The following is a 22,190-nucleotide window of genomic DNA, read 5'->3' on the forward strand; positions in this document are numbered from 1 at the left end:
AAAGAAGGGATATACGTAAATGTATAACTGAATCACTTTGCTGTACACCTGAAACTAACACAACATTGTAAATCAACTATACTCTAATATAAAATAAAAATTAAATTAAAAAAAGCAATTTTGATATAATTAGATATTTGTCAAATTGTTAAATGTATCTATAAGCATATTAATATGATCATTGATATATACCATATTTCCAGCATTAGATATTTAAGTTGATTCCATTTTTTGTTATTATGAACAATATTGCAGGAAATACATTTATAGCAGTGGTAGTCTACGTTTTGGATTCTTTTTTTTAAAGACAGGTTCCTGCAAGGGAATTCCTGATACAAAAAGCAAGAATATTTTTAAGGCTTTTGGTCACAAGAGAGAAGGTTTTAATCATTCTCTTTTCAGCTGACTGATCACCATCAGGTCCAGCATTAGTACTAATGAGCCCCTTCTGACGTTTGTGATTCTTAAATGTTCAAGATGTGGTGAAAAAAAACAATGCTTTAGATTCAGAGAGATCTGAATTCAAATCCTGCCTTCCCACCCACTCCTGTGTAACCTTAGGCCAGTCTTTTTTAATGCCCTTAAACCTTGCTTTTTTCTAATTTGACAAATGGACATAATAACAATAAAACACCTTTCACATAGGACTGTTATGAATACTAAGTGAGGAAGTGTGCCTGAAGTGCTTTGCAAGGAGCCGGGGCTCAGCAGCGTGATTTCCTTTCCTTCCCTCTAACCAAGTGCAGGGGCAGCTTTTCACCCAGAAGAGGGGTCAGCAGCCCCTTAGCCTCTTTAGTCTGCTTGTGGGAGCAAGTGAATCCTAGTGGATTCTGGTACAGAGGAAGGGAAGACCAGCAAGGGAAAGGAAGGGGACTGGGAAAGGAGAAAGGCAGAGAGGGGAGCTGAGCGGGGGCGGTGCTCTGATGGCCTTTGGGGAGGAGAAGAGCTGCGGCGGCCGGGTGCCTTTGCAGGCTCCAGAGCTGCACCGCCGAGGCCAGGAGTGGATGCTCGTCTGGCCCCTTTCACTGCGTCTTTGGACGTGCAACTTGGTTTTCCGTGAACAACATGAGGGTAATTTCTGCTTCAGGCCAACTGCAAGGAAGAGTAAGAGGTCGCAATTGTGAACATCTTGGCACAGACGCTAAAGGAGCAGTTGTCATCACTTCGAGAGCGAAGTGAAGAGTCAAGTACCTGGGTTGATGTGCCAAGGCCGCGGGTTATTCATTGCCAAATGGGTCATACAAAAAAGTCTTGGCAAAGGAGAGTGAGCCTCCCACAGAGGTCATCAGGGAAGAACTGATGAAGTAGATGAGATCTGAGTTGGGCCCTGGTGGGCAGGTAGGGTTTAGATTGACTGGGAGGAGAAACGAGGGTCTGCAGTGCAGGGGAACAGTGTGAGCGGACCCAGGGGCAGGAGCAAGCCCCCGACAGCTTGCTCATCTAGCCCCGCTCTGAGCCTCACCTGCACACAGTCCTTCCCTTGCACAGGACGCTGCAGTGGGTCCACTTCTTTGGGCTGTACCATCTGATGATGAGGGTTGATATTATCACAGCAGCTAATATTTATTGAATGCTTACTACGTGCCACTTGAATTTTTTTCTTTTTTTTATTGGAGTATAGTTGCTTTATAATAATGTGTTAGTTTATACTGTACAGTAAAGTGAATCAGCTATACGTGTACATATATCCCCTCTTTTTTGGATTTCCTTCCCATTTAGTTCACCACAGAGCATCGAGTAGAGTTCCCTGTGCTATACAGTAGGTTCTCGTTAGTCATCTATTTTTACATGCGACTTGAGTTAAATCAACTCGCTTAACCCTCTCAACAAATCCAGGAGATATGTATATTATTATTCCCATTTTATAGATGAGGAAACTGAGGCACAAAGAGGTTGTGTTATTATCCCAGCAGGAGAACTGGGGTTCAGCCCCAAGCAGCTTGCCTCCAGAGGCTGCCTTTTTATCACCGTACCATATTATATCCAAAGATCTCAATACCTCACCTCTCACAGAAGGTTATAGCATCCACCATGCCCTATCTGAAGGCCTGTATCTGAATACACTGTCCTCTTCTCTGTCAGCGACCGGTGGGGGAAAGCTGAACCCGCCCCCAGCACCCCCCGCGAGGTCACCCACCACGGAGCTTTCAAGCAGGAGCCAGCAGGCCCCAGCCTGGACCCTGACCCAGCAGCCTGGAGGTCAGCTGCGGAACGGAAGCCTGCACATCATTGGTGAGCAGGGCTGTCAGTGAGGAAATGGTTTCCCCTGGCTCAGGGACGGGGGGGCGGTCTCCCGGCCCACAGTGCCGTCATTTCAGGGTGTGTGCTTCACAAGAACAGGGGGCTCACTCTAGCACAAAACAACCTACAGGTTGTGTTAAATAAGGTTTCTTTGAGGCTTTCTGGGAGGTTCCAGAACCTACTCTCCAACCTTCTTGAGATGGGAAAGTCATCTGGGGTCAGGTGTGACCAAAAGTCTTTGGATCCCTTTGTGGGCTGAGCTACTGTCACACACATAGCCTGGATCACACAGCGGGGACTCAACTCACGAAAGGGCCACAAGACCCCTGTCCTCTTGCCATCAGGAGCTCAGGGCAGAACCCATTTGCTTTAGGATGCCCAGGTCCCCAAATGCACACAGGCTGTGCTCCTTCCCACCAGCCAGGCTGAGGACTCCTGTTCTGTCCACCTCTCCCCGCCAGAGTCCTCCCCAGGGACACAAGAGGGGCTTCAGGCCACAGAGACTTTGCCGGTCCCTTGTTTCTGCCAGTTTCCCCACCTCTGACTCTGGACCCTGGATAGGCCTGTGGCACTTCTGCTCCCTTTAGAAGCTTCCTTAAGATGCTGGCTGAAGTAAGTTGAGGTGGATGATGGGGAGAGTCTATGATTTCACTTTTCCTGATTCCCCCTTGCCCCAGCTAAATAGTAAAAATTAAGAGGTGAATGGATGTCTTAGGGGGGAATAGCTCTGCCATTAAATCTTGCACTGGGCAGGCAAACCTGTAAGCTCCTGGCAATGACCAAAACTTGGGTCCTCACAGTAACCAGAATAATTTTGGCATTTCCGTGTGTGCAGATGACTTTGAGTCTAAATTCACGTTCCATTCTATGGAAGATTTTCCTCCTCCAGATGAGTATAAACCATGCCAGAAGATTTACCCCAGCAAGATGCCCAGAAGTAAGTACCACCTTGATAAGACTACTGGTTTTCCCTGACCCTCCAGAATTAGGTGCTTGGGTGCACTGACTGGCCACAGGCTGGGTAGAGTGTGACATCAGGATCTCACCCTACTATTGCAGGGATGCAGTGATGTTCGTACTTCTGGAAGTTTCAGAACATTTACTTGCCCTAATCTCCAAGGGTTCATTTAGAGGTTTTTTTACACAACACCAAGTTTAGTTATGTGGCATCGGATTTGGATGCCTAAGTTTACCACTGGTTCCTCCTCTCCCTGGGGCTTTTGACTGGGGGAGCTAAACGCCCCAAGACAACAGCAAAATGGGATTCAGGAGCTTTGCATTAATAGTTGGGGAAGAACCCCAAAACCCCCAATTCAAAACTCTGGCAGACTCTGAAATAGAGAATGCCTTAGGTCAATGGTTCCTACCTTGGCAATGCATTAGAATGACCTAGACAGCTTTTAAAAATCTGAAGGCCAGGCTGCACCTAGCGTAGGTAAGTCAGAATATCCAGGGTAGGACACAGATGTCAGTATTTTTGAAGATTGCCACGTGATTCCAACGTCCATCTAAGGCTGAAAACCTCAGTCCAGTGAGAGCCTTCCTCCTCCCGATCTCATCGTGCGGCCAGGCCCCAAGAGAGGCCTTCACTTGGCTTACCTGCCCAGCCCTAAGAATCGAGGAAGGCTGGCCGGCCTGCCCTTCGTGGCCCAGCGGGCAAGGCGGCAGTACTTCAGGAGCACAGGAAGCAAAGAAAAGCAGAGTAGGTGTTGACCACACAGTGATGCTGCCTGTTAACGTAATTCTTGTCCAGTGCTGATTCAATCCAAGTGGGCAGGAGCTGGTAAGAGGGAGGCAGAGCCAGCAACCTGGGGTGAGGGTCCAGTGTGTTTTCCACCCCACAACCCGAGTAAGGCCCCCAGCCCCAGACATCTGCACACCAGCATGGAAAATCATCAGTGTCCATCCAAGCTTAGCCCCAGACCGGGAACCTGGCTCTTTGACTGTCTCCTTTCAAAGGGGCCTTGGTGAAGTCCCTTCCCCAGGCTTCAGCTTCCTGCAGGGCAGACCAAGGAGCACAGCCTGCTCTCTGCTCAGGTGAGAGGTCCTCTCGGGACCAGCCTGGGCAGAGCTTTCTCTGCGTGCCGGTGGATTGCACATTTAGAGAGAAGTGACTTGTATGTTTTTGTTTTGTTTTGTTTTGTTGCGGTACGCGGGCCTCTCACCGTTGTGGCCTCTCCCGTTGCGGAGCACAGGCTCCGGACGCGCAGGCTCAGCGGCCATGGCTCACGGGCCCAGCCGCTCCGCGGCATGTGGGATCCTCCCAGACCGGGGCACGAACCCGTGTCCCCTGCATCGGCAGGCGGACTCTCAGCCACTGCGCCACCAGGGAAGCCCACTTGTATGTTTTTTAATAACACGTAAATACAGTTGACCCTTGAACAATGCAGGGCTTCATATGCATTGTTGGCCCTCCATATCCTTGGATGCGGAGGATTCAACCAACTACAGACTGTTGTACTGTAGTTTTACTACTGAAAAACATCCTCATATAAGTGGACCCATGCAGTTCAAACCCATGTTGTTTCAGGGTCAACGGTACTCCTCTGAATTGAGAGAGACAGAGGAAGAGAGAGGGGCGGAATAAAGATTGTGAAGGGAAATCACCCCACCTGGGGTTTAAATAGACCGTGGAGACGTGATGGTGGAGGACACGGGTGCTGGGTCAGGCGCCCATTCTTGCTCAGTTCAAGCTCAGCAGATGGGCGTGAACTGCCCACTGTACACTTGGCACCATGCTGGCCCCAGAGACTACGGGGTGCGAGCAACAAGGTCCCTACCATCAAGCCGCCAGCGTGCACACTCCCGAGATAGAAGTGTGAGACATTAACTAGATCACAACGGAGTGTCTTAATCACTGATTGTTTAAAGTGCAGAGGGCACCACAGTGGTCATGAGGGTGGAGGTGGAGACTGGGGACTTGAAGGCGCAGAGAGAGGTCACGTTTCCACTGGGTGGAAAGGCATTCCAGGCTAAGCACGGCACACCCCCAGGAGAGAGGCACGACAGCGTCTGGGCCGTTTAAGAATGACAAGCAAGTCCTACATGGTGTGTGAGGGCGCACGGTGCCTGGAGACGGCCGCACCGGCTGCCAGAGATGTTAGGCTTCGCGGGGCAGAGGGTCAATAAATAACACTTCTTTTCCCGTCCTATGAAGTGTTCACAGGTCAGACGGATGAAGATCTTAGTGTTTTTATTGGAAGAGCTTAGGTAACAGCAAACTCTAAGACTGGGGGAGGCTTGCTGACTCCCCCAGGCCAGGGGATTTACAGGTGAGGGGACTGAGGCTGGCCTCCCCCTGCAGCCACAGAGCAGCCTCACAGAGCTTTCCACATGGCCAGGAGGGCAGGACAGAATAGTCCTTAATACACAGGCAGCCAGATTTCAAAGAGGGAACCTAGAAGGGGCCAGGCTGCACGTGGCTAGTTCCCTCTGTTCAACTCACAAGAAAAAGAGGGCAGAGAGAGCCTAGGCGTGTTACCTACCCTACAGGAGGTGCCCACACACGAAGAGGACAAGGAGATGTGTTCCCTCCTAATGTGAAGGATGTTTTATCCCTTCTAAGGGACATAAGCAGAACCTAGAGGCAAAGAACTGTCAGCGAAATACTAACCACCGCCAATACAGTAAGTGCTCCTGTCGTAGACCTGCTCAGATGTGCCTGGCATGGTTCTAGGTGCTTTGCGGACCTTATCATAAGCCCTTAATGTAGAAAGTTTTCACGTAGGGGAAAGGAGGTCCAGACAGGCCAAGTGACTTGCCTAAGTCCTCACAGCAAGTTAGAGGCAGAGCCAGGAATTTCAGACCCAGGGGTGTCTGAGCCATGCAGCCATGGTGAACTCTGAGAAGGGATGTGGTTAGGTCTAGGTTGAGTCTGATAACTGGTGGTTTGATCAGAGGAGGTAGAGACCAAGGTCAGGAAACCTGTGGCTTTGAGAAGGGTCCATGCGAGGGAGGATGGATGGGGGTGAGGGTTGCCAGGGCTTGGGGATGCAGGCCATGAGAGGAACAAGAGAAGTAGAGGAGGAGCTAATGGCCTCTGAGTACCAACCTGGGCCTGGATGGATGGTGTAGCACCAAGAAGAAGGAGCTGGAGAGGCGCGGGTTTCAGGAGGAGACGAAGTGATGGATCGGGGCGAGTGGAGGTGCCTGGAGGGCTGCAAGGGGGAGATGACCCGGGGCAGGTGGCACAGGGAGTACACAGGTCTGAGGCTGAGGGGTAAGGTCAGGAATGGGAACTAGCTCTGTGGGTCATTAGTTTGGAGCCCTACCCTAAACCAGGGCTCAGCAAACATTTTCTTTAAAGGGCCAGAGAGGACATACTGAGGTTCTGCCTACCATCTGGCCTCTGTCACAACTACTCAGCTCTTCTGTTTTGACATGAGAGCAGCCACAGACAACACGTAAAGAAATGGGCATGGCTGTCTTCCAGTAAAACTTTATTTGTGAAAGCAGCTGCTGGCTGAATTTGGTCTGCTGGCTGTATTTTGCTGATCTCTGCCCTCAACCACTTCAGAAAAACAGAGTCTTAAAAATCTCTTTGTTATACAGCCTTTCTCAGTAATGTGCTGTGGAGTCCTTCAATCTTCAGACTCAGTAAAATCTAACTTACCTGCATTTGGAGCCCATGGTGCCTAGCCTCATCTCTGAGAACAGAAGAAAAGCTTCACCCCATACAGCTCACCAGGAGGGCAGAGGTGGCAGTCTGTGCTGTGTTCCTCTCCTTTCAGAGAAATGTTCAAATCAGTGCCCACACCAAAATAAATAATCTCCTGAGGATCAAGAAGGAGCAGTTAAAAAAAAAAAACGCAATGTGCTAATGAAATGACATCCTACAGACCAGAAAGGGCATTTGCCATTTCAAAAGGAAGATATAGTTTTAGATTGATGTGGCATTGGTGGACATAAAATACTTCAGTAGCCTCCTAGCACAGTTAAATGAGCATGTTCCTGCCGTTCCTGCGAGCTGTGGGGGAGAAGCTTGTTAATTATGTGGGTGTAGGTCATGCCTATCTGATGACATTTCTTCTTACAGTTTTTCTCTTGCATTCTGCCATTGACCTGTAACCCAAGATTAGAGTCCTTCATGGTGTGGGAGACTGCGTTGGTTCCGTCAGATGAGGGTGTCTCTGTGCTCTTTTGTAGCAGTTCTGGAGCTCTGTCTCCGCCCGCTTGCCTGCTTTCTCTCTGTCCTTCCGAGACACACACACACACACACACAAGCGCGCACACACACACACACACACACACACACACACACACACACGGCACACAAATACCCTAAGGCTTAGCTCTTCCGGCGCCATCCTCCCTGTCTCCACTCTGCAAGTATGAGCCATGTTCTTTCTTTGGTAGATGATTTTGTCCAATTTTTAAGTGTTTTTAAAATGCATGGGTTCCTCAATAAGTTAAACAGAATGACCGTATGACCTAGCAACTCCACTCCTGGGTGTATACCCCAAAGAATTGAAAACAGGTGTTCAAACAAGAGTTCACAGACAAATATTCACAGCAGCACTATTCACAGTAGCCAAAAGGTGACAACCCAAATGCCCATCAACTAGTAAATGGATAAACAAAATGTGGTGTAGTCGTGCAATGGAATATTATCAGACAGTAAGAAGGGATGAAGCAGTGGTATGTGCTACAACATGGATGAACCTTGAAAACATTATGCTAAGTGAAAGAAGCCAGACATAAAGCCCACATAAGATTCCATTGATATGAAATATCTAAAATAGGCAAATTTAAAGACACAGAAAGTGAATTTAGCAGTTGCCAAGGGCAGGGGCGTATGGAGAATGGGGAGTGACTGCTAATGAGTACCGGTTTCTTCTTGGGCTGATGAAAATGTTCTGCAACTAGATAGTGGTGATGGTTACACAACAATGGGAATGTGCCATTAATGGTAAATTTTATATTATATGTACTTTACCACAATGAAAAGAAAGTGAAAAAACCCTATCCCTAAGAATCTTTGGGACCCTCAGCTCTGGAGAGATTTAGATAAATGATCCCCCTGACTTACCTTTGAGAGATTCACACGTTGGTGAAGGAAGGGAGGAGAGAAAGACACCCAAACATGACATTTCAGTCTGGTGTTCCCAGCAAAACCATCCTCGTCACGATCAGTTCAATGGGAAAGTGGCTGATTAAAAATTTGACCGTTTTCATCCCAACTCCTTTTTTCTTTACTTTTAATTGTGATTAAAAAGAACATAACATGGGGACTTCCCTGGTGGCACAGTGGTTAAGAATCCGCCTGCCAATGCAGGGGACACAGGTTTGAGCCCTGGCCTGGGAAGATCCCACATGCTGCAGAGCAACTAAGCCCGTGCACCACAACTACTGAGCCTGTGCTCTAGAGCCCGTGAGCCACAACTACTGAAGCCCCGTGCACCCTAGGGCCTGCGAGCCACAACTACTGAGCCCATGTGCCACAACTATTGAAGCCCTTGCACCTAGAGCCAGTGCTCTGCAACAAGAGAAGCCACCGCAATGAGAAGCCCGTGCACGGCAATGAAGAATAGCCCCCGCTCACCACAACTAGAGAAAGCCCGCACGCAGCAACAAAGACCCAACGCAGCCAAAAAAAAAAAAAAAAAAATATATATATATACATATCATGAAACTGACCATCCTAACCATTTTTATGTGTACAGTCCAGTAGTGTGAAATGCATTTACATTGTTGTGCAACCGATTTCCAGAACTCTTTTCATCTCACAAAATTGAAACTCTGTACCCATTAAACAACTCCCCATTCTCCCCTCCCCCAACCCCCGGTAACCACTGTTCTAGTTTCTAGCTCTGTGGTTCTATGAGTTTGACTACTCTTGGTATATAACTAGAATTGTGCTATACTTGACTTTTTAAAAATTTTTTTTAAAAATTTATATTTATTTATTTTTGGCTGTGTTGGGTCTTCGTTGCTGCACGCGGGCTTTCTCTAGTTGCGGCGAGCAGGGACTACTCTTTGTTGAGGTACGCAGACTTCTCATTGCGGTGGCTTCTCATTTCGGAGCACGGGCTCTAGGCACGTGGGCTTCAGCAGTTGTGGCACATGGGTTCAGTAGTTGTGGCTCTCAGGCTCTAGAGCACAGGCTCAGTAGTTGTGGCGCATGGGCTTAGTTGCTCCGCGGCATGTGGGATCTTCCCAGACCAGGGCTTGAACCCATGTCCCCCACATTGGCAGGTGGATTCTTAACCACTGTGCCACCAGGGAAGCCCTACCTGACTTTTTGAGACTGGCTTATTTCACTTAGCATAATGTCCTCAAGGTTCATCCATGTTGTAGCGTATGTCACAATTTCCTTCCTTTTTAAGGCTGAATAATATTCCATTGTATGTATTTACCACATTTTGTTTATCTATTCATCCATCAATAGACACTTGGGTTGCTTCCATCTTTTGGCTGTTGTGAACAATGCTGCTATGTACATGAGTGTACCAATAAGTGTTTGAGACCCTGCTTTCAATTCTTTTGTGTATACACCCAGAAGTGGAATTGCTGGATGATATGGTAATTCTATTTTTAATTTTTTGAGGAACCACCATACTGTTTTCCATTTTACATTCCTACCAACAGTACACAAGTGTTCCAGTTTCTCCACATCCTCTCCAATGCTTGTTATTTTCTGGTCTTGGTGCTTTGTTTTGTCTGTAGCCATCTTGATGGGTGTGAAGTGGTATCTCATTGTGGCCCAACTCCTTTTCTAAAATAGAGTTACTTTACACTTATAGCAAAACTGGCTACCATTACTTCCATTAGCAGAGAAACTTCTCCACCAGGCAGTGCAGTAACTTTAACAGTACAGGGTGGTTCACATCATAAAATCAAAGGATTAGATGTCCCCAGACTGAAAGAATCAGAAGACAAAGCCGGTGCCAGAGTCTTTCGCCTTTGTGGCGGGAGGGCAGTTGAGCAGTAAGGACCTCTGTCCTGGCTGACTTATCTTAGCCACGTCTGATTATTACTGGGGACCACAACCCTCCATAAGCTATCTTCCAGCATCCCACTCTCTTACCACCTCCTGTCTTTCCAGGTTACTCCTTTATTCCTCTGAACCTGCAAAGATACTGTAATATCTATAAGTAATATCTCCCTTGGGAATTCCCTGGTGGTCCAGTGGTTAGGACTCTGCACTTTCACTGCCAAGGGTGCAGGTTCAATACCTGGTCGGAGAACTAAGATCCCGCAAACCACATTGCACGGCCAAAAAATTTTTTTTTAAATCTTACCATATATATATATATATATATATATATATATATATATATATATATATGTCTCCCTTGACCTCCCCTGGGCCATTTCTCTGCTCTTCTTACAGGCAACACCATCTCCTCTCCCCGTCCTCTCAGGCCTTCTCCCTTCACACCATAGAAGGAGCCCTTGGCAAGGCTACCAGTGGACCCGAACGTGGCCAAGTCCAGGGGTCAGAGGCGTCAGCTGCAATCCATCACACCCTCCTCCTGAAGCACTTCTTCGCTTAGATTTTCTGGCTGCCCCCTTTCTCCCCTCTCCTCCCACTGCAAGCCCACTGCTCCTCCATTTTTTGTCATACCAAAAACCTTAGAATCGTATTTGGCTTCTTTTTTTCTCTTCTGCTCCCACATCCAATTTCCCAGTAAATTCTGGGACCTCCCCCTTGGAAATGCATCCCCAATCTGATCACGTGTCCTCTGTCACTCACCCCTGGCTGAAGCCACTGTCGTTTCTCACCTGGATGCTGCAAGCACCTGCTAACTGGTGTCCCTGCTCCACACGGCAGCCTGAAGTGATTCCTCTAAAGCCCAGTCACGCTGCCCCTGCTTACAATCCTCCAGTGAATTCCCATCTCCCTCCAAGTTAATCAGAAATTCCTGTCATGGCTTCTAAGACCCACAAGAACTGCCCATTGCCGCCACTCTCCCCATCGTCACTTCCCTCCAACAGCATGGACCACCTGCAGTGTGCTCCAAGCACACCCCCCATCTCTGGGCTCTTTGCACTTGCCCTTCCTTCTATGGGCCACTTTCCTCAGGTATCCGTGAGACTTACCCCCTGCCTCCTTTAGGTCTTTTATTAAAATAGAGTTACTTTATACCTATAGCACAACTAGCTACCATTATTCCCATTAGCAGAGAAACTTCTCCACCAAGCACTGCAGTAACTTTAACAGCTCTTGGTGGTTCATGCCGTAAAATCAGAGGATTAGATGTCCCAAGACTGAGAGAATCAGAAGACAACGCCAGTGCCAGGGTGTGTCTTTCCGCCCTTGTGGAGGGCAGTTAGGCAGTAAGGACCTCTGCCCTGGTGTGCTTACCTTAGCCATGCCTGATTATTACCGGTGACTACACCCCTGCTTATGGCCTTCCCTGATGACCACTACAGATAAAGTAACAGCACTTCCTGTCCTATCACTTTTGCTCTCTTTATGCTGCCTTATCGTTTCCTTCAAGGCATCTATCACCTCCTGACATGTTATATATTTACCTGTCTTCCCCAGTACAGTATAAGGACAGCATCCATTTTTATTCACTGGTCTACCGTCAGCTCCTGGCCTGAGGCCAGGCACACAGACACTCAGTAACCACTTGTTGAATTAATAATTAACAATATCCACACATATCTACAGAAGAAATTTGAAAACAGCACAAATATCCAACAATAAATAAATTAAATAAATTAGTGCAGAGCCACAGGATGGAATGTTCTGCATCTGTTATAATAGCGCTGTTGAATATTTAGTGACATGGGAAGATGCCAATGCTACCTTGAGAAAACAAAACAAAAAAACCTGGTATACTAAAATTACATTAAATACAACCTAAAATTAATTTTAAAAAGAAAATATTTCATGAATTTATATGGAGAGGGAAAAGTGGACCAAATAAAGGAAAGAGAGAAGAGGCTAGAAATATATCCAGTACAGTGGTAAGAGTGGTTAGCCCTCAGTGGTGGAATGCTGGGTGATTTTTATTTTCCTTATGCTTCACTATTTTGTCCAAGTGTTCTATAATAAATATATATTACTTTTAATAAGAGTTAAAACTAATTTTAAAATTCCAAATTATTGACAGAGAGACTATGATTAGCCCACCCCTGGTCTGAGTGCCCCGAGGTGTGTAGGGTGACAATGTAACTTCTCTACGAGGGGGACGTGGGTCCCTCAGGCCAACGTCAACTATGGCAGTGACAGCAAGGAAGGAGAGGAAAGGCCAGATAAGCAATTTCTGAGGCGTAGCCCTGGCAGATACTAGAATTATCATTTCCAGTGAAACCCGTCATTTCCTTTAGTTAGAGACTGTGAGAGGCTTCCAGCATTAGAACAGGGAAGGCCCTATGAGGTTTTCCAGCCCAGCTCCTTCAGGTCGGGCTGAAATAACCGAGGCAGAAGTAGGGTGATCTGCCTCTGGTCACAGCTGGTGGCAAAGCCGGGGCTTGAGGTGAGGTTCTTTGTTTCATGTCACCTAAGAGAACCCCAGGCTTGTTCTTTTTTTTTTTATTATTTTTTTTTAATTTTTTTTTCAGATCCATGAACTTTATTTATTTTTTTACATCTTTATTGGAGTATAATTGCTTTACAATGCTGTGTTAGTTTCTGCTTTATAACAAAGTGAATCAGTTATACATATATATATGTTCCCATATCTCTTCCCTCTTGTGTCTCCCTCCCTCCCACCCTCCCTATCCCACCCCTCTAGGTGGTCACAAAGCACCAAGCTGATCTCCCTGTGCTATGCAGCTGCTTCCCACTAGCTATCTATTTTATGTTTGGTAGTGTATATATGTCCATGCCACTCTCTCGCTTTGTCACAGCTTACCCTTCCCCCTCCCCATATCCTCAAGTCCATTCTCTAGTAGGTCTGTGTCTTTATTCCTGTCTTACCCCTAGGTTCTTTGCGACATTTTTTTTTCTTAAATTCCATATATATGTGTCAGCATACAGTATTTGTCTTTCTCTTTCTGACTTACTTCACTCTGTATGACAGACTCTAGGTCCATCCACCTCATTACAAATAGCTCAATTTCATTTCTTTTTATGGCTGAGTAATATTCCATTGTATATATGTGCCACATCTTCTTATCCATTCATCTAATGATGGACACTTAGGTTGTTTCCATCTCCAGGCTATTTTAAATAGAGCTGCAGTGAACATTTTGGTACATGACTTTTTGAATTATGGTTTTCTCAGGGTGTATGCCCAGTAGTGGGATTGCTGGGTCATATGGAAGTTCTATTTGTAGTTTTTTAAGGAACCTCCATACTGTTCTCCATAGTGGCTGTACCAATTCACATTCCCACCAGCAGTGCAAGAGTGTTCCCTTTTCTCCACACCCTCTCCAGCATTTATTGTTTCTAGATTTTTTGATGATGGCCATTCTGACTGGTGTGAGATGATATCTCATTGTAGTTTTGATTTGCATTTCTCTAATGATTAATGATGTTGAGCATTCTTTCATGTGTTTGTTGGCAGTCTGTATATCTTCTTTGGAGAAATGTCTATTTAGCTCTTCTGCCCATTTTTGGATTGGGTTGTTTGTTTTTTTGATATTGAGCTGCATGAGCTGCTTGTAAATCTTGGAGATTAATCCTTTGTCAGTTGCTTCATTTGCAAATATTTTCTCCCATTCTGAGGGTTGTCTTTTGGTCTTGTTTATGGTTTCCTTTGCTGTGCAAAAGCTTTGAAGTTTCATTAGGTCCCATTTGTTTATTTTTGTTTTTATTTCCATTTTTCTAGGAGGTGGGTCAAAAAGGATCTTGCTGTGATTTATGTCATAGAGTGTTCTGCCTATGTTTTCCTCTAAGAGTTTGATAAGTTTCTGGCCTTACATTTAGGTCTTTAATCCATTTTGAGCTGATTTTTGTGTATGGTGTTAGGGAGTGATCTAATCTCATACTTTTACATGTACCTGTCCAGTTTACCCAGCACCACTTATTGAAGAGGCTGTCCTTTCTCCACTGTACATTCCTGCCTCCTTTATCAAAGATAAGGTGACCAGGGCTTCCCTGGTGGCGCAGTGGTTGAGGGTCCGCCTGCCGATGCAGGGGACACAGGTTCGTGCCCCGGTCTGGGAGCATCCCACATGCCGCGGAGCGGCTGGGCCCGTGAGCCATGGCTGCTGAGCCTGTGCGTCCGGAGCCTGTGCTCCGCAACGGGAGAGGCCACAGCAGTGAGAGGCCCGCGTACCGCAAAAAAAAAAAAAAAAAGATAAGGTGACCATATGTGCATGGGTTTATCTCTGGGCTTTCTATCCTGTCCCATTGATCTATCTTTCTGTTTTTGTGCCAGTACCATACTGTCTTGATTGCTGTAGCTTTGTAGCATAGTCTGAAGTCAGGGAGCCTGATTCCTCCAGCTCTGTTTTTTGTTCTCAAGATTGCTTTGGCTATTCGGGGTCTTTTGTGTTTCCATACAAATTGTGAAATTATTTGTTCTAGTTCTGTGAAAAATGCCAGTGGTAGTTTGATAGGGATTGCATTGAATCTGTAGATTGCTTTGGGTAGTAGAGTCATTTTCACAATGTTGATTCTTCCAATCCAAGAACATGGTGTATCTCTCCATCTATTTGTATCATCTTTAATTTCTTTCATCAGTGTCTTATAATTTTCTGCATAGAGGTCTTTTGTCTCCTTAGGTAGGTTTATTCCTAGATATTTTATTCTTTTTGTTGCAATGGTAGATGAGAGTGTTTTCTTGATTTCACTTTCAGATTTTTTATCATTAGTGTATAGGAATACCAGAGATTTCTGTGCGTTAATTTTGTATCCTGCTACTTTACCAAATTCATTGATTAGCTCTACTAGTTTTCTGGTAGCATCTTTAGGATTCTCTATGTATAGTATCACATTGGCTGCCCAAAATACTGGAACGGCATAGAACCAATCCAAGGGTGTGTTCCACGCCTTCTTGAGCAAGGAGTCTCCATGCAGAGGCCTAGGAAGACCCCACTACATGCCCTAGGCTCACTTGAGAGGAAAGGATGAACTTGACATTAGAAAGGGAGCTACCAACAGAACTCAGTGGCTCTGTATTGAAAAGGGAAAATGATGATTCCATGTTCCTTTTTAAAGTTCAAATCAACATCTTTCTGGATAAATATATTTTTTAACAGAATCTTTTTATTATTTTTAAAAGATATAAAAACAACTACTCCCATCAATAGCAATACAAGGTTTAACATTTTAACCAGATTTTCTCAGGCCTTTTTCAGATACCCTTAGTAGCTAATTATTTTGTCTACCCGTCTGTAAACAATCATCACACAACATACAGAACCCTGGGGAAGACTGCCGAGGGCACCCTCACTCTGGCCCAGCCCATGTGTTCATCCCCGCACTGAAATCCGCACTGAAATCACCTAGTAACAACATTCTCCTCTGTTTTTCAACCGTTTCCTGTCTGTTGCGCTGCTTTGGGGATGGGAAAGGAAACAGAAATTACCGTTCCACTTAATGTCTGTGTCATACAGTTAGCGTTGCCAGTGAAATGTTCCCAGTCACAGAGAATTGTGCTTTTGATTCCATCTAACCATCTGCCTTTCTTGTGGTCTGGCCAACATTCCTTCTCCGCACGTGAGGCCGGTGGATGCAGCATCCCATTTGTTTCAGATACACAGCTTGGTTCTCTGCACCATACCTACTACTCTCCACCTTATGCCATGTGGACCCTACCTTAGAGAGAGACCGAGTTGGCCCAGAGATGACAGTTAGATGTGCTTCTCCTAGGAGTCCACTTTCTCCTCACCCAGCCCCTGGAATTGTACTCCAAGACTGGGAGGGGTCCTGGGAGACCCAGCTTTGAGGGCCAACCAAGTTTGTAAATCCTTTCTGGGTGTTTTCCAAGCCCTGTAGTATTCAGCCTCTTGTTGGTTGGCTACAGAACGGATTTTTTTTTTTCTTTTTTGACCTGAAAACATGTCTCTGTCTGAGAAAAGGTACAAGCCTGGCTTGGTTTACAAGTGACAAAAGATAAAGTTGGAAACCAGCGTGGCCCTCAGGCCTCTGCTCCTCCAGCCCAAGCACAGACTTTCTTCTTTAAGCCCCACAGTTTAGCGAAGTCTTTCCTATCCGGCTGCTCTGTAGCCAGCAGCTTCTGCAACACAGTGTGTTGATAACTGGGGGAAGAGGTGCCATCTGGTTACTAGGGGGCAGCAGCAGCGGTCCCTTGGGCTGCCCTGCATGCAGTAGACGCGTGTGACTGGATAGAGATGGGAAAGGGATTTCTTACTGTGCGCCGTGGTACCAAAAGTTTGAAAACCACCATTTTAGCGAATCTGAAATACTCTTCTGTGGGCAAACAGCCCATGTGAGGGACTGTTTCAAGCAGAAGGGCTCTACAGTTTAATTCTAAGAGATTCTAGTGGCATCTCATAAGGGAAAACCCCCCAAGAAGATATTTGGATTAAAAGCATCCTGGGTAACCCTGGCAACTCTCAGCCACACATTCTAGCAGCAGTGAAATTTCTTTTACAACAAGGTGCAGAGTTTTCCTTTCTGTTTTAAGAAGAAATTGGTTCTCCTTAGCTCTGTTGTTTCCAGTCGTATTTATGAAAACTAGTGGGCACTGCTTACCTATGGAGAAGCCTGTTTCATTGCCCAGTCGTTCTCCAAGTGGGGGATTTTGCCCCCCAGGGGATATTCAGCACTGTCTGGAGACCTTTTTTGTTGATACAAATGGTCTGGGGCATGTGCTAGTGGCGTCTAGCGGGTAAAGACCAGGGATGCTGTGAAACTGCTTACAGCACACAGGCAGCACCCCACAACAAAGAATTTTCCAGCCCCAAATGTCAGTAGAGCCAAGTTAAGAAACCCTGGTCTAGAGGAAGGCTTTTCTGTAGTAGACTGGAGTTTCGTAAATCTAAGAACAATAGTGTCAAGGCCATAGTGCCGCGTGGAATTCGGTCAGGGGCTGTTTATCAGTGTCTCTTTACTTTTTGCTCAGTTGTAAATCTGACTAAAAACCTAGTACTCCCTATGCCATTGGTCCAAAAATATCTTCATCCTAGAACAAGTGCACTTGGTAATTTTAAAAGTATTTGAATGAAAATTATAGTGTCCATTGGATTAATGTTTTGTAAGGTGCGGAGACCCTTCTATGTAGCAGTTCATTTAAAAAACTATATCTTACCATAACAGATTCTTAAGATGACTTATATGCCCATTGTAGAAAACTTGAAGAGTATTTTTAAGAGTTTTTAAAAAGCAGTAAATCCAAAAGGAATCAATTCAGTATATTATTTACATTTTTTAAATGGATTTTTAAAAATAGTTGACATCTTGCTGTCTATACAGTTTCTAGCCTGCTTTTTTGTCCTACATTTCAAACATCACCCCACATTATTTGAGCCTTTGTGAACATTCAGATGGCTTCTTGGTGCTCCCTCATGCGATAATGAACCCTAGATTTCCTAAACACTGTTGTTGAATACAGGTTATTATCAGCTTTTCACTATCATAAATAATCTGGGATTGATATTTCTGCTTTTCATGTTGCTTTGTAAGTAGCACAGCAACGTGAATTGTTGGGAAGGCTTTGGGACATGGTTATTTAATTCCTAGTCTGTGACAGAAGCAGACAGAAAAGTCTTGTACCAAATGCAGCAGAGGAGACACAGGGACACCATTTGGATCACCTGACTCACAGGAAAAGTTCTGGAATTCCTAGGAATGTGGATTTAAAACTTGGCTAGACCAACCAAACCATGTATCTACATGTACACACGTCTATGTAAGTAAATGTCAAAAAGAAAAACAAAGCTGGAGGGATAAACAGCAGACTTTTAGCAGAGGCAACTCCGGGATAATTAATTGGGATTAGAGAGAAGGGCAGGCAGAGAGGAAGCACTTGAGGGGGTATTTTTTCCCTATTATCTTTTCTATATTCTTTGAATTCTTAATTATGAGAATATATTCATATGTAACTTGTGTAATATTTAAACCTAATATGTTTTAGAGAGTGAGTTGGATCCTCATGGAACAGGGTCTGAGCTATGTCAGCACACACTTTCACTCCTTTTTTAAGCAACCCTAGCACGACACCGGCACATCTGGGGCCAGGACACCCGAGCGAGTCTGCAGCTGATGCTGTGTTCAGAGCTGAGAAGCTCGCACCTGCATTTAGATGAGAGGCCTTCATCACTTGTTCTCCTCCCAGCTCAGTGGACGTGACGCCTCTGTATCCACAGTGTGTGACGTAGAGGCAGTGGGTTAGAAACGCACAGTCTAGGGCCAGGAGCCCGCGGGTTTCAGGTTGACCGACTTACATTACCCTTGGTTCCTGTACCGTTGCCCTAAGTGCCGGTTTAGCCAGACTTTCTCCATGAAGCACATAGCCGGCCCTGGGCCAGCAGATGGTGGGATGGTTCCTGTGTCTTTCAGGCCGCACACCTGGTCCCTGGCTCCACACTGAGGCGGCCGGCCAGAGCTCCGATGACATCAAAGGCAGAAATGCTCAGGTAACACGGCCCTCAGGTCTCTGAGTGTGAAACTGGGAAACCTCAGGGAGCACAGAAATGTTGAGGGTGTGCTTTCCTCTGAACAGCCTCCCGTTTTTCCTCAGGGAAAGCCATAGGGGTACCTTTGTTTCCAGCTGGGATGAAACACAATTTCAAAACCTGAAGAGTGAAAGGGGGGGAGCTTCTCTGGAATCACCACCACACACAGAAGCAGCTTTGGCAACACAGAACCCCTTGGGAATCACTCTGCAACCATCACCCCGTTCGCTCCCATCATTCTTCCCTCGTTACCGTGGCCTGAGAAGCCTGAAAGGAGAGCTCTGTAACATGTATAAAACATAATTTGGTGTTCTCTCTCGTCTATAGAATACATGGTTTCTCATAGCACCCTGGGGATTTTTTCTCCCATCGACATTACCATTTACTTATTTTTTTAATTTTTACTTTTATTTTTGGCCACACTGCACAGCATGTGGGATATTAGTTCCCTGACCAGGGATTGAGCCCGTGCCCTCTGCAGCGGAAGCACGGTGTCTTAACCACTGGACTGCCAGGGAAGTCCCCAACATTATCATTTCTTTCGACCAGATGTAGCCACAAATTTTGCTGGTGGCTAGAGGAAGGCTGTGGGGAGGGGATCGGGGGAACCAGAGGGGTGCTTGTGTCATAATTATGAGTCTTTGAAGAAATGCCCTCGTGCTCACACGAGGCAACTTGGACACAGTGTTTTTCTAACCTGGGCAGAGATGACATCTCTCACCGCAGACGACAGGGTCTCATCTTTAAAGGCCCTTCGTTTCTTTGAAAACATGCATTCCGTCCACCCTGGCCTCCTCCTGTTTCACAGTGCCATGTAACAAAAGGGGTGGCCTGCTGTTAGATCAGAACCTCAAGGAAAGGGATGTGAGAAAGAAGGAACTTAGGTTACTGGAAGTGGGGATGAGCTCCCTGAAGGACGAGCACCCCTCCCCTTTCTCACCGTGGCTAATCCAAGAATTGCAATAACCATTCTCAGATGACTGTAGGTTCAAAACTGGGTGTATGATTGCAGTTCAGAGAAAGTATGTATACAGAGGAAAAAAGAAGACAGGAAAAATATACACAGAATTGTTCACAGGCATTCACTCTGCCAGCTGATGGCTGATTTTGACTTCTTAGGGGGCATTTCTGCAATTTCTGAATGTTCCATAATAAATACATTACTACTGTGATCAGAAAGATATAGTAATAGTCAAAATAATATCGCCTACATTGTATAGCTCTTTATATAGTTTAGATAACTTGCATATGTTATTTCACTTGCTCCTTTTAGCAACTCTGTGGTGTAAGCTGGAGAAATACCTTTAATGCAAACTTTTTTCATATGAGAAAACCAAGCTCCAAAAGGCTAAGGAACTCACCCAAGGTCAAGGTCACGTTCGCAGACCTCTGACTCCTCGTCCAGTGCTCCTTCCACTGTACCTCACTGCTTTGCCTGGCATGTTAGAATTGACAGGACAGGAGTCACCCTCACCTTCAGACGTGGCAAGCACGATGGGACATTATGCACGGTCTGGTCCCTGACCTCATGGCAGGCACACATCTAAATCCCTGAGCCCATAAAGTCTAGTCAAGGATGAATTGTTAAGTCTCTCTTGGGCATCCCATTGTCAAGAAGATCTTCTTTATGTCTAGCTGGACACCATCTTAATTCATTTTCATTTCAGTGAGGCAAAATTGCCCAGAGAAATCACGGGGTTCCAGACGTGGTGAACAGCACCCTGGGGGTGCTCTTCTTTTATGGGTACAGAGCCCAAGTGATCCGTGCAAGGCTGGGAGCTCTGAAATCTGAAAGCCTGGGACCCTTTCTCTGTTTTCCGTTGCCTTGTCTTGGGATTGCCACCAAGTTCTTTGCTTTTCTTCAGCTTCCCGTCAAGTGAGTCAGCTGGTGCTTGATCCCTTAAATGTTTTTGATGGGATTAGGTCCCCACCTGCCACAAGCTACACTTTTCATTCCTTTTCCACCCATGACCTCCTGGGTGAAAATAAGCACCTTACGTATGATGGGACCATCAGACCCTGGCAGCCTTGCACGCACGAGGGACAGCTTCACTGCCCGGCCCCGGAGTGTGTCATTTACGTGCTGCGAGTCCTCTGACCCCACCTGATAACACTGTCGTGTTTCCACAGTTATCGCTGAAGACACTCCGGTGAGAAGACAGATGAAGCCAACGTCCTGTGAGCCACCTGGGGGTCCATATGGCGGGGTGGACATCCCCAGGAGAATGTCAGACCTCACCCTTCTCAAGTTGTAATTCAGTTGACATACAGGCTCTGCATGGAGCATTTATTTATTGTAAATACGTGATTTGCACAGGCTTTAAATCAGTATTATAGTCGATTTTTATTTGAGTAATTTACAAAACACACACATCATTTCTCCATTGTTTAAAATGCATCTTGGCATTCATCTGTCAGCACAGATGACAGCCCTGTCCCCACCACAGAGTGTCCATTCCATGACTGTAAATACGCGTGCAGGCTGGCCCTCCCTAGATTCGGAACCATTTTTAGAAGATTCCTTAGTTTCCCAAAGTCATAGTATCTACAGCAGCTTCTTACTGGCATGATTTTCTAGTCTCATCACACAAACTGCAAAATCAAACCAGATAATGCCTTATAAATGACACGGCTCACAGAGAGCGATGTGTCGCCACACCCAGACGATGCCACATGGCCTCCAGTGAACGAGATGCCATGTCTCGTTCCCGTCCTGCAGTACAGGGATTCTTTTGCTTCCTAATGTAAACATAACACAAGTCAAAGGCAAGAGCGGGCTTGACCTCTCCAAGGCCAACCACAGGGCCCCTTTTGTATCTGAATGATCCTGCAAGTAGCCAATGCTCTTACTGTTTACACTGCCCCTCGTGCCCAAGTCTGCATGACATTCCTCCTGTCCCTCCAAGTTCCCAGCCTCATCCTGGCAGACAAGGTGAGGTGAGCTGTATGAGATTTCAGTATTTTCCCTGCAAGTTAGAAACCTGTGTTAAGTCAGCATGAGTAAATTCCTAATTCTGTCTCAGAGCTCTTTTTTTTCCTCCCCTGAGTGCAGGGTTTTCGTGAAAAACATGACACGGAAAGTATAGACTGAAATGTATTCTGAAGTATCTGCCTCAAATATCAGTGCCCCACGCCCACCCTTAGGGAACCTGGAGCCACCCATCAGGCAAATCCTAGCTGCCTTCTGAGCCCAAGAGAACCTAATTGGTCTGAGAGTCCCCCAGTCCCTGTGGTGGCACCTCTCTAGGTGGGGAGAAGTGTGTGAGTTCAGCCAGCCCTGACTATGGACCGGCTCACTCAGGACTGGCTGGGATCTGTCCTCTCACACCCTTTTTCTGGAGCTGGCAAGGGAATGGCAGTGTGTTTTCGTTTGCTGCATGACCCCATCCTTGGTGGAAAAGCTGTGACAGGAAGGAGAGAAAATAGGAGGAAACAGACTGATCCCTCGTCTGTGCTCAAAATAGCTG

General features: G+C 46.1%; 1 protein-coding gene across 1 annotated transcript in view; it reads left to right on the forward strand.

The window, feature by feature from the left end:
• WIPF3 (WAS/WASL interacting protein family member 3) overlaps window positions 1-20,877 on the forward strand; it is a 34,832-nt gene extending 13,955 nt beyond the window's left edge. Inside the window, exons 6-9 of the mRNA XM_065883561.1 lie at window positions 2,083-2,232; window positions 3,077-3,178; window positions 18,608-18,684; window positions 20,854-20,877. Of these exons, the coding sequence (XP_065739633.1) occupies window positions 2,083-2,232; window positions 3,077-3,178; window positions 18,608-18,684; window positions 20,854-20,877 (353 nt within the window). The remainder of the gene's footprint in view (window positions 1-2,082; window positions 2,233-3,076; window positions 3,179-18,607; window positions 18,685-20,853) is intronic.
• Window positions 20,878-22,190: the final 1,313 nt, after the last annotated feature.

Source organism: Phocoena phocoena, chromosome 9, assembly GCF_963924675.1.
Source record: "Phocoena phocoena chromosome 9, mPhoPho1.1, whole genome shotgun sequence".
Classification (NCBI taxonomy): Eukaryota; Metazoa; Chordata; class Mammalia; order Artiodactyla; family Phocoenidae; genus Phocoena; species Phocoena phocoena.